This window comes from Wasmannia auropunctata, unplaced genomic scaffold (genome assembly GCF_000956235.1).
Source record: "Wasmannia auropunctata unplaced genomic scaffold, wasmannia.A_1.0 LD335987.1, whole genome shotgun sequence".
Classification (NCBI taxonomy): domain Eukaryota; kingdom Metazoa; phylum Arthropoda; class Insecta; order Hymenoptera; family Formicidae; genus Wasmannia; species Wasmannia auropunctata.
In genome coordinates, this window is record NW_012026903.1 from 2,621,098 (window position 1) to 2,636,278 (window position 15,181).

At 46.2% G+C, this 15,181-nt stretch overlaps 1 protein-coding gene across 5 annotated transcripts in view; it reads right to left on the reverse strand.

The window, feature by feature from the left end:
• The window catches only part of LOC105454277 (AT-rich interactive domain-containing protein 2), a 52,266-nt gene that overhangs the window by 22,255 nt on the left and 14,830 nt on the right, over positions 1–15,181 (reverse strand). For all 5 annotated transcript variants that reach the window (XM_011696801.1, XM_011696800.1, XM_011696799.1 and 2 more), the window contains exon 3: positions 2,626–2,723. In XM_011696801.1, coding sequence (XP_011695103.1) covers positions 2,626–2,723 — 98 coding nt within the window. The remainder of the gene's footprint in view (positions 1–2,625; positions 2,724–15,181) is intronic.

Sequence of the window (15,181 nt, forward strand, 5' to 3'; positions counted from 1 at the left end):
GAGAGAGAGGACATTGAGTCGTGGGTGGGCGAAAGAAAATGGTGGGGGTAGGTGTAGCGGATCCATTCATGCAACCAACGTACAGCGCGGAAGGTGCAGGCGGTGGAGAGCAAGCAGCCCAGAGCCTGATTGGCCGTTGGCGGGTGCGGACTACTGAACACTACTCCGACTACTGCAGCAGCGGTGTGCTGCTGCTTACTGCTGCTGCTGCTGCTGCAACTGCTGTTGCATGCAGCGTGTGTGATAGCAACGTGCAACTGTTGACTACTATAGCGCGAAGTAGCAACCGGCCGGAGACACGTGGCGTGATATCTCTCGAAGGTGATCTCTAGCTCAATAATTCTGGAGCAGATCGAACGAAGGACGCCGATCTTAGTTGAACAAACGTCTGTTCGTTACCTGTTCTCTGCGTTGTAATCAAAAAGAGGAGCGATTACTTAATCCGGCTGATGACGCAACCAAGTGTTTTACCGTGCGGTATGTCAATATGCTCCGAGATACAAGAGGAGATGACAAATACTGATATGCATACTCAAGGCAGAAAAAAGTAGTTATCAAGACAAGTAAATATCTCGTATATTTAAATATAGAGTGTAGAGAGTCTACACAAAGCTACCCGGAGCTTCGAAAAACGTTCTTTAACCTTTTACTGCTTAATGTCACAGTTCGTATATCAGAAGACGATGTTTGTCATCGGAAAATACATTGAGAGCTTCCGTTAAAATTAGCAGGAAGACAAGTTTACAAGGAGGTACTTATTACAGACCATTTAATCCTTTCACTACGACGGTTGATTGTCCTCTATGCTGTCGCTAATCGGCGAGTCACGAGTGTACTTTACTACGGATAAAGTCTTTATTAAGTTATTTTGCCGTTATCATGCAATTTATTGGTTTTTGCTATACTCAAGTTATTTCAATTCGATAGACAATTAATCCCTTCGCTCCGAGAGGCCACTTAAACTAAAGCGGCCGCCGGCGAATCTATATCGTTATGTACGAAAGGCCGCTAACTAGTCTATCTAGTCTGTCGGTATGTACGAAAGACCGCTATAGTGGCCGCTAATTACATTCTCGATCGACCTATGTAACGGAACTAAATTGCATTATGCAACAATGTAACAGGCGTATATTCTATCCACCGAAAAAATTATAGTTCGCTGTTCTGTTCAACGGTGGCAAAACTGGCAATTAACTCCGCCGTCGTGAAAAGGTTAATAGTATTAAAAATATTTAAACTCGAAATTTTTTTAACACTTTTATAATTATATGTGCGTGATACTTTATTGGTATCGGCTGTGCATACTACAGTGTGGTTGTTCACACAGCAGTTGTCCTCGACCAACACTGTAGCGATCATTTGTACACACAGATACAGATCTGCGGAAGGTCACTTAGCATAGCGGCCGTTAGGAGCGAAAGGGTTAAAGCCATGAAATTGAACCGATTAGAATTCGCGGGAACTCCAGCTCGCGTGCGAGAAACAAAAAATTCCGCGTTCCGTTTGCGGGTCGCAATGCAAATTCGGGTGCGAAAAGTACGCGCGCGACAGCGCCGGTAAGGAGCCGAAGACTCGATGGCGCGTCCGCGTTTGTTAGCCACGCGCGCCGCTAACAAGATTGCAGGGTTTGTTTCTCTCGAAGAAGAAAGAGAGAGAGAGAGAGAGAGAGAGAGAGAGAGAACGGAAGCGTGCGCGAGAGCAGAGAGAAAGAGAGAGATGAGAGACAGAGAGAGAGAGGGGAAGGGTGGGAGGGAGAGGAAAGCGAGACTCAGGAACCACGTGGTGGCCTCTCGTCAGCGAGGCCGGGGCATGAATGAACCGAACGTACGTAGTACGCGATACGGAAAATGGTGGTGGGGCGTAGGGACCAATGCCGATACGCGCGGTGTTGGCCGTGCGGCAAAACGCCGCTACTCCCTGCCTCTTGCAGACGCTCGCGGACTGCCAGACGCAATGGAACATTGTAGCAAGCGCGACGTGACGCGCCGTACCGCGCGGCGCGGCGCGGCGCAGCGTCGCGTCGACAAGTTCGCCGGTGCCGGCGAAGGCCCGTCTCTCTCTGGCGATCGAGATCCAGTCGGGCGAGTCGCGTCTTTCGACGGACCTTCGCAAGATGCGCGCATCTGCGAATGATTGATTGCATCGGTGGCTCGTGAAGGAAAAAATTCGAGAGAAGATCTCTCTTCGTGAACACTTCACGTCACTTGGTTCTTTCTGTTTGTAGCGATACAGCTCTAACATATGGTAGAGTAAGTTTGAACTGGACCACAGGGGGTTGACGAGATGCTGGGGCGCATAGCTTTAGTTTCTCGCCAAAGTGTATTTGTTAATCCACCAGGGGCGAGTGTTGCATATTTGCAACAATTTCATTAAAATGAAATTTGAGATTTTAGGATAAATTCGGGATCTGTATAGATTAGTTACAACACTTAAGAACTGAAGATGGAAATGTATGTAGCTTTACGTTGAAATATAGTGCTTTTTCCCGCCAAAAAGATAATGGCGATATATATCAATAGATTCTTCACTTACAAGATATTTTCGAGTAAAGTCATTAAACAAATTTTTTTTTAATAAGAAGATGATACCATCCTTAGAGAATTAAATCTATAAGAACAAACTTACCGAAGATAAATTTGTTTAAGGCCGACTCCGCTGTTGATACAACCGCCGGGCAGGTGAAATTGTTCGCACAACGACGCCCACTCATTTCTGGTATTGACCTGTAATGAATAAAAAAGGACGTGTAAGGATTATTCGTGAGAACATGAGAATATATTGGCGCATCGATCCGAAGCTTCTAAAGTTAATCATGTTTGATAAAACCGCTTGTACAACGTGCTCGCGTAAGTTATTTATACACTTCGGCACTCTGCCCGTTATTTTAAGCTCAGGCACTTCACGAAATTGGGAATAATTCAAGGAAATCCGCATTTATACTTTTACTGACCCAAGACTTTATGACCCAGTTTCCTCGCCAATCTTCTATTTACGGCAATATTTCGAAAAAAAAGACTCGAAAGACTTACACATAAACTATCAAAAAAAGTCTACATCTTTTCTCTCTCTCTCTCTCTCTCTCTCTCTCTCTCTCTCTTTCCTCGCGAGATCTCTCGTCCATCCTTTGGATTTCCATATCTCAAGAATTCCCGGTAGCCGGGCGGCACGCGAGATGAAGCGTTAGCGCGTGGCGGTACGTAAATCTCTGCGGTCGGCTGAAAAAATAAACGGTAGTTCTCGGGTTACGTGCCCGAGGAAATCCAATGCGCGAATACGCTCTCTGCCCCGGAAGCCGCAAGCCTAATTTCAATAACAGACTCCTTTTCATCGATTTGTACACGATTTTCCCGAAACTAATAATGCTTGTTCTAAGAAGTAGAAAACATCTTTTTTAATATTTAAGAGTGAGTTGAACCGAGAGATTAAGTTTTTCTATAGCGGTAAAAACGGGCATAAAAGTTCAAAGCGTCGGCAGTACCCGAGTAACGAGCGAAAAACAAAAATCGATTCAGAATTTCCTGGAAGAAATGAGATTGCGAATGCTCGTCAAGGAATTCGTCGTTGTAAATTGGTAATACGCCAGTGACTTTGATTACCGCGTCCGCGACACGGCGGTGTGAAATCATCACGGAAGACGGACTCGCAAGTGAATCAAGGTTCACACTCCGCGATGGAAATAAATGTTTACCGCGTTCGCGTTTATTTCCGTAAATTACGCGCGCGCGGAAGGAATTCGCGTTTCGCTGTTTCCCCTTTATCGTCCGTCGTAAACTAAACCTCGCGATTAAAGATAAAATTTACAACCTATTAATGGAAATATCGCGAGGAAAATAAAAGTGCAAATTTTTCATACTGTTTTAAATCCTTACTCTTTAAATATCACGTAAAGGTGTTTTCACTCTTAATTAATGACGTAGATGCGATCCATTTATATCAAATATGGCAAAGAATATGCCTAAGTGAAACAGTTGTACATGTTCAATATGAATAATTTGTAATTTTTTAAGGATAAATTAGATGCAAGACGGTCGTTCATCACTCGAGACTAACAAAAAACCATATATGATCTAACATCCAACCAATATGCCGTTACTTTTTATGTTTTATTTTTTCACCGTACTTTTTATCTCTTTCTAATTCGAAGAATAAGAAAAAGAGTAAATTAAACCGATTAAAATTGATTTATATTGGCAGAAATGGACATAAGGCAGCGATTGTATAATATTAAAAAAACAAACACAACAGAATGATTTCGTGCAAGTATCAAACGTTCTTAAATGTTAACAGAGCAAAAACCAAACACGCATGGCCCATTTCTACCAATGCAGATTAACTTATTTCAGTTTAATCTACTCTCTACCTTTTTCTAATTCTTAGATCTAGAAAAAGATCAAAAGCAAGTTATATCGGAATTAAAGTCAACCTATACATTGGTATAGAAATAAACATACAAGTCTCAATCAGGGGTTTTCCCGTTTCCCGGCGACGCGTGACTCCAGAACCAATATCCGCGCGCGCGGACATGGCACGTGGTTCTACGGACGTGACACGTGGCCACGCAGGCCACGCGATGTAGAATCGTCGGCGGCAGTCCTGCGCTCTCAAAGTGCGCTCTAAGCGTCGACGACGACGGAAGAGGAGGAGGAAGAGGAGGAAGAGGAAGAGGGAGAAGGAGGAAAGCCGGTTGGGGGCGGCGCGGGAGTCTCGTGGTTCGTAAAATCAGCGACGGCCGAGCATACTGGGTCAGTGCTCCCTGGATCGGCGCCCGTGTCTTCGCTCTATTCTGGTCGCCGTCGCCGCCGTTGTCGTCGCCGTCGCGACGCTCGTCGATGAAATCGGGAACGTGGCGCCGCGCCGTGGACGACCGCAAACGTCCGGTCGCGCGGGTTGCTCGGTAACCGAGTAATAATAGTTGACGAGAGACAGGACACGCGACGAGTATTTTAAGAACGCGGATGCGAGATGTCAATAATGCAGCATTATGTACGGGAGATATTAAGCTTCTTAAGGAGACGGTAACTTTACAGACGAAATGTCGACGCCAAGCATTCGTCTTCTTATGGTTTCACGTAACAAGAAGAAGATATTTGACGTTAATATAGCCTACGTTGCATTAAAAATGTCGAGTAGACATGTGCAGCATCATCAATCAGCGTATTTGCAGCATTTGAGAAGCGCATTTTACCGTTTATATAAGCAATTACAGTTCAACTCCGCTTCACTATATAGTTGGATTCGCAAAGAATGGTAATAATCGGTGAGTCACCAGTCATAAAATGTCTGCGAACGTGGGCGCCCCACATCTACATGATGATAACCTTCCTAATTTGTCTTTCCGTGCGCCAGAGAACGCGTTACATTGTACGAAGCATGCTGAAGAAACACGCTCAAGAGCTCCGATTCGAGCGCGTCGGTCGAATTAAATCAGCGGTCGATCGCGCCCGTCGATTCAATCCGCGAACCGATCACCGTGGACGGAACAGATCTCGAGTCTGCGCGCCAGGTGGAAGCGCGCGGATGCACGCGGCTCGGAGACGCGTCCTTTCCCGCCTAAGTTCGATCTACCGGGTGGGCGCGATTAGGTCGGTCACCATCGCCGTCGCCACGAGGTCGTATAATCGCGCTCGACTTTGCTCGACCTTGATGCAGCAATGCGAACGGCGGCGACGGCGGCGGCGGCGGCCGCGACGCAACGCATGCGCGGCGCGGACCCGTTCCTCGGGAGCGTCGAACGACGATATCCACGTGGTTCGGACCGGGTACACCGAGGCATACTGCATGATGAAAGTGTCTTCGGCACACCACGTGGTCGTTGGGGTAGGACATGGTCTCTCTCTCTCTCTTTCTCTCCCCCTTCCTCCCCCCCTCTCTCTTGCACACCCGCTCTCCCCCCGTCCCCTCCCCCTCTCTCGCGGCTCGCTCGCTTGCCCGCTCGCGCTCTCTCCCCCCACTACTTCATGCCGAACACACGCTGCCGCAACACGCGCTGCGCCTATGACTCTCCCGCGTCTTCCGCTTCTTCTTCTAGCGCGCACCTACAGCTCAGTGGGGTCCGAGACACGAGGGGCAGTTGTAAACGGCCGTCGATTTCGACGACTTTCGACCCTCGGGAACGCGACATTCCGTCCGCACGAACCAGTCCAACGAACGTCCTGCCCGATTGCAGGTCAGTTGCTCTCTCCCTAACCCCTGCAGCTCTCTAATGAGATTTCATATCTTCCGATTTTACTTTTTTCTTACCTCCTGCCTATTAATCTTGCGAGGAATTTAATCCACGGGATCGACGATGCGCGTCAAGCAAGATTAAGTTCGAAGGGTCGAGCTAACTCCAGGGGGAATCAAGTGTCTCGTCGCTCCAACTTGGTCGAGCTATTCATCATCGCGACGTTAGATCGCGGAGGAAGGAATTAATTCTGAATACCCCTCTCTCTTACGTAAGGAAATCCTCGCTCGGCGACGGAATTTATATATACGTGACGGCTCACCTCGATGTATCGTGTATCACGTTAACGTGCGCGGCGGTCGCTTATGCATATAAACACGACGCAAACCCGTTGTGGTTCATCGTGCGATTGTAAAGCGAATGCCATTAGAATTCCGTACGGCGACGGTTTCCTCAAGTGGTAGTGATACTCTTAATTGACCTCTGTTAAAGTAGCGTCTTACGTTCGGAATTTGGAAAGTTTCGACGCATCTTCAATCAATGCCAATGTTCCTGATTTGTTTTGTAAAAAAAGACTCGATGACTCGATGTGAAAAAAATGCAAGATGTTAAGACACCGCGCTGTCCGCTTCATATTTTCGTTGAGCACTGCTTGTATTATCGAACTGCTCGGAATCGATTCCCCCATCGGAACTGTTCAATTATTTCCTCGATTTCTATTGCGCTCTCTGCGGAAAATGGAATAACTTCGATTGGAATCCATTCCAAACAGTTCCATAATACGTGCAGAAAATATGCAGTAATATTTTCACTTCGATCAGAATCGATTCGAATCCTAATAATCTTTTATAGAGCTTTAGAAGCGCGCTTCATATCTGGAAATCTTAAGAAAAAGGAAAAAAGATTGATTTACGAGGACTTAATTAAAAACATATAATTTAAAATCATATCGAGATTTTTAGAACTCTTCAATGGGAAAAGCAACTTTTTATCACAATCATATTAATATTCTAAAAATGAGAAATACACGCGCTAATTTTTCTCAGGGACAACAATTGTAATATAACGCCGCGGAAACCGCCGCTTGTCGATTATGCACGCATAAGCTTTTGCAACAAGCTCGTTGCTCGTGGCTGATTACAGCGAGAATATCGCGACGGGTACCGTCATATTGGATATCGATGGGAGCGGTGAAAACAATGGGTTGATTATCGCGATTGAATGCTAAATGTCGAGGCTCGATAAAATCTCACAGAGATTAGGATATCCCACCTCTTTAAACGGAATTAAACACCCGGTAACACGTAACATTATTAGATATTGTAAAAAGTTTATTAATCCAATATTTTTCCAATAAGTAACGTTGTTATTCCGAGAAAAATGCCGTCGTAATAATATCGTTATTCTCATTACCTCTTCGCAAGGATATAAAAGGAACAGCGGAATCAATGCGAGCAGCAGTTTAACGAGATGTTGTAATTAACAATACTGCACTTGTCAATTCGAGAAGGCGGGCCGAAGCACGTAACTCGAGAATTCATCCTTTTCCAATGGCAGTGTTTCATTACACGCGAAATCGGATTACCGCTAGTAATGCAAACGGATCCCCTTTAACAAGATCACGCGATATCGCAGTAATTGTTATAATTACTAATTCATTCCGGAAGTGCGCGTCTGTTAACGTGGCTATACGTAGGCAAAAGTCGTCAAGGTTTTACAAAATATAGTAGTCAAGTTGAATGAGAGTCGTATATTTTGATGGGGTTTGCTACCCCTATAATAAAAACTGCAACACCCGAGGAACTGACGAGTGTTTCGCGAGTCCATTCATTAACGTCAATTGCCTCTCCATCGTTGACTCATGTCATTCTTTAAATATCGCTCTGTTTTGTTTCATTGTACCTCCTTCGCGACGTTCGCCGGCGTCGCAGCGCCGGGAATTCCGCGGCATTCAACGCGCTAATTTTGGAGAACGCTGCTTATCTAATCGTCGCAATGGTCGCGTAACGATCGTGAAACAGTAAGTGAATGACGGTCACACATAGTCACCGTCGTCACCTCGGTCGAAAGAAGCCACGGCGCTTCGTCGCAAGCAAATTCGCGATGACGTCGTCGTTGCGCTGCTTCGACGGCTGCTGCGCCCCGCGAGAAGCCGAGAGCGGAGCTCGGTGCTCGCTCGCGGCGGAAGAGCCGCAGCGCGTGTCACGTGGGCTCGCACAGGCCCACGGCTGGCGGCGACTGACAGTTCCCAGTCAGCTGATCGTCCACACCAGGACGCGGGAGGGGGGAGGGCCGGGTTCGAGGGGACAGCAGCGGTAGTAGCAGCAGCAGTAGTAGTAGTAGTAGTAGCAGCAGCAGCAGCAGTAGCAGCGGTACGAGGAGGAGGAGGAGGAGGTGGTAGTAGTGGATGGGGTGGGAGGGGGGCGCGAAATCTAGAAGGGAAGGAGGGCGGAGGGGTTGGCGACGCGCAGTCTGCCGCTGCTGCCGACGTCGTCGTCGTCGTCATCGTCTGCGGCGGTGGCGGTGGCGGTGGCGGTGGCGGCGGCGGCGGCGGCAATAGTGGTGGCGGTGGTGGTGGCGGCGGCGGCAGGATCAGCTGATCGGCGGAGGTGTGCTGGTGACTGACTGACTGTGAACTGTGAATGAACGCGCGGGGAACGGACGAAGAAGTCTTCGCGTGCGTACTCACGTGCGGCATGAGCGCACGGGCGGACGGACGGCGCGGCGGGGGAGGGAGAAGACCCGGGGGGGACGAGAGCGAGCGGGCGGGCGGGAGCGAACGGTGTGTGTATGTGTATACGTTTGTGTACGTGTGCGGGCAGAGGGAGGAGGGCGAGAGAGCGCGGCGCGTGTCCGCCTGGCCGTGCGCCCGAGCACTCGCGAGGAAGCACGAGAGCGTCTGGTTCCTCGCGCGTGCGGAAGCGCGTGCGGGGAAAAGTTGTACGGGATCGGGTCGGCGAGAATTGCGCCGGCCGAGAAGCACAGAGCGCGGTCTGAAGTCGGTGGTGTCCGCGCGGTGCACGTGTCGCGCGACGTTACCGGTTCTCTTACAATTTACACGAAACTCCCGGGAGAGAGCCTTCTCGCGGGAAGCGGCGATTCGTATTCCCGAGTTTGGCAACGACTCCGGAGGTCGTCGATCGATCCGAGTTGGCGACCTGTAGCTCGTAAAACCGAGCGCACGCCGATACACATTACGTAATTGACTTGATAACGAGAGAGTCGTTATGGATCATCCTCATCTACTTTCGCGAAGTTAACGATACACTTTCCGCGCGCGAAAGCGCGCCCAACAATGCCGTTATTTAGTTCCACGAAGGAGATATGCAAAAGTTCGCCGTGTACGAGAAACGTGTTACGAAAAAGGGGGAATCCCTCGGTTTAGCTTCCACTGAAGAGCGACGGATTTGCTCCGACAAAGAGCCTTCATTGTGAGCCGACGTGCTTGTGCGCCAGGCAGGTTTATGCTTGAAATGCGTCTTACGACCCGCGCGCATCCTTCAGAGGTGCGGATGATGAACGACGCATCGTGCATTCTCGTTCCGCGAAAGAGCCTGAGTTTGCTCGGTTATTTCGCGCGGCACATTGAAAGTTCATATTTTTAACCTCGCTGAAATTGTACCATCCGCATACACGTCCTGCATATCTCTCTCTCTCTATCTATCTCTATCTATCTATCTATCTATCTATCTATCTATCTATCTATCTATCTATCTATCTATTCCTCTCTCACTCCCTGCTAGCATACATTAACTCCGCTTTTCGTTATCCCCATATAAATTTTATTTTCATTTTTGTCTTTTTCTAAGAAATTCTAATTTTACGTTGCAACAGTTATTTTGTTTGTTATTCGTTTTTCTTATTATATATTTCTTTCTTATAAATTATTTCCTACTAATTTTTCTTTATTTTATAAGTTCTTAGAAAGCTTGCCTTGCAGGAACAGTAATAAGCCTTATCTATCAATTTATAGGTCTTAAACAATAATTTATACAATTCTCTTGTACAGTCACAAATCACACGCCGACTCGTATCCGTAATTACACGTGAAAGTACGTTTCTGCAATTACGTTTCTGCGTTGGGAAACACGCCGCCTTGTATCAGCGCCGCGATAAAAGCGTCTCGTTGTTGGTGTCGTGCGACATACGACGGGGTCGTCGGAGCGCCGCGCGAGTATCGATCTGCCCATAAAACAGGCAATCTTTTATCGCGCGCGTTGATGTATATCGTAATATCGCGAATGTGTGTCCACTATAAAATTCAAGCGGCAGAAAGCACACACTCGCGCGCGTGTGCGTTATCGTTGCGATTACAATAATTTAGAATAATTTCCCGTTTCGAAAACTCCTCGCTTTAACGATTGCATACGCGGTTGGATCTCGCTCCGAATTCGCTCCGCAAATCGATGGCTGCGGAGAATATCGCTATACAACGCACTGGCAACGTCTCGTTTCGTCGACGTAATGTACGCCGTTACGTAAGCGAGATCTACGGTCGTTAAGACTCAGGGCGGCGGGAATTCTCGCCGGCGTATCTTTTATGGGCGCGATTAGAGAGAAGCAGCGCGCGGTCTTTAAGCGAATCGTTTTTATCCGAGTATACCGCCGCCGAGTGTGTACGTCGTACGGCGTACTTGAATTTGCTTTGAGTCATCCGGCGGCCTCGAGCGAAAATACACACATTGGTCGGCCGGATTTTTTATGCATGAATTTTACGCCGGCATGAACGCGCGCGCGCGCGCACGCACGCGGCCGGATGTAACGTCGAAACGAGCTGTGTGATGTAGAGCAAGGCGGCAGAGGAGAAAGAGAAATGGAAAGAGAGAAAGAGAAAATTTATTTCGTGCTTTAGGCAAAATTCTATTGGATCGTTACGTCGCGCATGAATGCACACGATAAGAGTCACGAGAAGCGGAAGGATATGCGAGAACGTATATATACATATAAAGTAAGGAAAGATCTTTGTCGAAAATTTAAATAAAAAAAAAATTTCGAGACACATTTAGAGTAAGGGCACTGTAGCTCTGGATAAAAATAAACTTTCATATTTTTATTTAGAAAAATATCAATAACATATTTAATAATTGTAATTAATCATATAAAGAATACTTTATAAATGATTTTATTCAAACGTGTTGTTGCTTAGTAAATAAGAAACAATTAACGACTGATAAAGTTGTAATAATAATAATTCGATAAAAAAAATACTATAATTATTTGAATAAATTATGCGAAATTAGTACGCGATTAATTATAGAATCCTTATCCTGAATAATAACGGCACTTCTGCAATACATATCGCATATATACGTCGGCTGTCAGAATTAGTATGCTTTCACAGCTTGTATGACGCGGAGCGAAAAGGAGAGAGAGGAGAGGAGAGTGGGGCCCCGATAAATCGACTTACAAATTCATCCGGCGATCATGCGGCCGATTCGCGGAACGATTCGATTTCGCCGCGATCGTCGACGCGTACGCGTCTTTGCATACATATTTATCGGTGATTTCGTCATTTTCTAACGCCGAGGCGCGCACTATCCGGAGAAAGGCGCGAATGTATCGTTTTCACACACGGCGACGATAAAAATATACGTTTTACGTGTTTTCTGCCACTCGCAATCTTTTCGCCGGTATCCCGTCGCGTCCCGCGGTGCGTCATTTATCAATTAGAATTCTAACCGCGCGCAGTCGCGTTAACGCGATAAAAGTTAAGCGGCGTTTACAATGAGCCTTAAGACTTAAGATTTAAGAAAATTGACTAATCATAATCGATTATTCTTCTTATGTGAGATGAATAATCGACTATGATTGGTCAATTTTCTTAAATCTTAAGTCTCATTGTAGACTTTACACGTGCCGTTCGCGGCGTAACGTCGACCGTGTGGTCGTTAGGCGGAAAACTGTACTCCTCATTATCCTCGGCGTCCAATAATACGTGAGCGTTCGCAGAAAATTCGCAGGATGGGAAACCGCCGCCGTGTATTATTTGCGCGAATGCAAATCACGGCCGCGCGATTCTCCGCGATTAGCATCTGAGCGCATCTCAAAAGCATCCCAACGTTTTTCTTTTTTTTTTTTCGTGTTACACCTATTTATCGAGTGCCGCGTCAGGTACAACATACCTCTATACATTTCACCCGAGCACTCGCGCCGGCATTCTGCCGCGCGCCACTCTGTGATTTAGCCACAATACGTATTATCTTCGAGCACGCGAGCGCTGCGTCGCGGCCCTCAGGAAAGCGGCAGCACGCACAAACGCGAACGGAATTATGTATATCGCTAATGCCGAAGTGCGTAACTACGATTTTGTCACGCAAAATCGGCCGTGGAAGTTAATTCCCCTCTGAATCATTGGGTGTAATTACAGCCTTGGCCACAAGTATAAATCACTCCCGCGAAATGACGTTGCAGCTAACAAAAAATAAATTTAAAAAAAATTAGTTTTATTGAAAAATATTTATTTTTGTATTTTACAACAACTTTAATGTTTTGTTGATCCATTAACTTTCATTACCGCCTTTTCCAAGGAAATGCAATAAATTACCATCATCATCATCATTATTATTATTACCATAATCATTATTTTTGCTATTATTATTGTTATTATTATTATTAAATTGAGAGTGCTTTATACTTATAGCCAAGGCTGTATATTTTGTATGTACGTGGATACTTAACATATTAAAATACTTTCGGAAACTTCTCTCAACGCAACGCGAGTTCTGTACAACAAGAAAAAAGTGTTCGCGATCGTTCGAATCCGGAGACGTTCGCAGATCATCATCTCGTTGATGCGATCCGGCCATTCTTTATTGCCTCAATTATTCGCGTTGGTTCTCCTTTGTTAATGGCAGGTTCCAATAAGACGGCCGTTACGCCGAAGGAGTTGAGTTATATCAGAGGCATCCGCATTATACCGCTAAGTGGCGTACCGGCGGCGCGTTACGTGTGAACGGCGACGTAAAAGCCGCCGTCGCCGGATGGAAAACGCGCACGGCGCGAATCGCAACGTACGTGTCGTCAGCCGTAGCCGACTCCGCGCGTCGCGAGAGAAGAAAGGAAGTTACGAAGAGAAAAGGAAGAAAAAAAAAAAATTATATGCCGCGTCGCGACGAGACGTGCCCGCGCGGAATACGAATTAGCGATATCCGAGGAAAAGATTTGGCGAACGGAGACGCGCAACGCGGCGGCGCGGGCGACGTCTCTCGGGGGGAGGCCGCAACGTCGCGGAACAGAGGAGAGTTTAGTTAATTATAATTAGCGTCGAGTGTGTGACGTGGTCGGCTGAAACCGACCGACTTGCACGGCATCAGAAACGAGCATTACGTGTGTCCGCGCTCGGTTCGCAAGACATAAGGATACGCGTAATCGCGCGCGAACAGGAAGAGAATAATATTTCGATCGAGAGGGAGGGGGGCGGGGTTCTCGTGCGCAGGATGGTATTTTTTTATTTTTAGGACGAACACACTCCGCTCCCCAATCGACGGTTCGATATCACGCCAAAGCGTTAAAAGAGGCGAGACGGTAAAGAGGAATCGTACGCCCGGGCATAGCTTTTATTTACGTCGCGTAATTATCGCCGCGCCCGTCATAAAAATGCCCACTTTGACGACGGCTAATAAAGTCCCCGGGTTTATGTCGCGGCATATCTCTCTCTCTCTCTCTCTCTCTTCTTTCTCTCTTTGCCGACGCTACATAATATAACCGGACGTTAGACTTAACACGCAGCGACTTCCAGCGCTCGACACCGGGTCCGAGGCTACTTGCAAGTCGCCTCTCGCCTCTCGCCGTGTGCATTTAACCCTTCCGAGGTGTCTTTCCTTCGGTAAATAAAGCATCTTTCTTCGTCAAACGAAAGTCGTCTCCTGCACGAGCGACAAACGAAATCTCGCTGAAGAGAAAGCACGAGTAAAAAGTTCTAAATTTAGAACGCTATTAATAATAGTGCCTTATCGACAATATAATTTTCATGTATTATCGAATATTTTATACAGTCACGAACGAAACTATACGATATTGAGTGACATAGCTGTCGATTTTTCAGAATAATTTTGCAAGTTTAAGACACACATTGATCGATATTAAGCGATACGCAATTAACGGAAAGTCGCGATTCTCGTAGTGTCTGGAAATCTCGGTAGCTCTCAAAAGACATATAGTGTCACCGTTAATATTACCGTTGACATTTATGACCAAAATGGTCGGACGAGGCGTATCTCTTGAATATTTAAAGATATTTTGGCCGTACAATACTGCAGATAAAAAAAAATCACAAAAGAATTACGAAAAAAATTGGTCAAAAAATTTTACAAAAAATGTTGACCAATCGTCGTGAATCATCGTGAATATGCCCTAAAACCAATCGCACTAGATGAAACAATGAATAATTTATTTTATAATTTATGCACCGCAATAACCATAATTTATTGCAGTTTCAGGTAAATAACTTTGAAACGAGTAAATAAATCCAAATAAACTATTGTACCAATATTTATTAGAGTTTTAGTATGTAAAAAACTTGATTTAATTTGTAATATTGCTTTCTCGTCAAACTCGCAAATAAGCACTATACAAAACGCGATTTTACATCGTAAGAATCAATTTACGAAAAAAAATCAAATAAATTTTAAACCAATAAAAGAATTTCACTCAAATTTTATAGAGACGTAATAATGGAACAATTTATAAAATTTTTATATTTCCGGTAATAGTTCGAAATGTGACACGTACATTCTTAAAGTAAACGATTCGCGCTGCCACGAATGCTGGTTGGTACATCTGCGAGAACATGCGGGTGCCACGTTGTTATGCAGCCGGTCTGTACGCGGCTGTCGCTGAAATACAATGGGTGCACACTCTTTTCCGTCCCGGCTCCGTGGCTTTCGTTGCGTAACGTAAACTAATCTACGAGAGCTGTAACGCGAGCGAGTTATCGCCGAGTCGCCAGACTTAAATTATTACGGAGCTCGTCGCTCGTCGCGTTCCGTGTCGCACGGTTCGTCTATCAAAATCATCTTT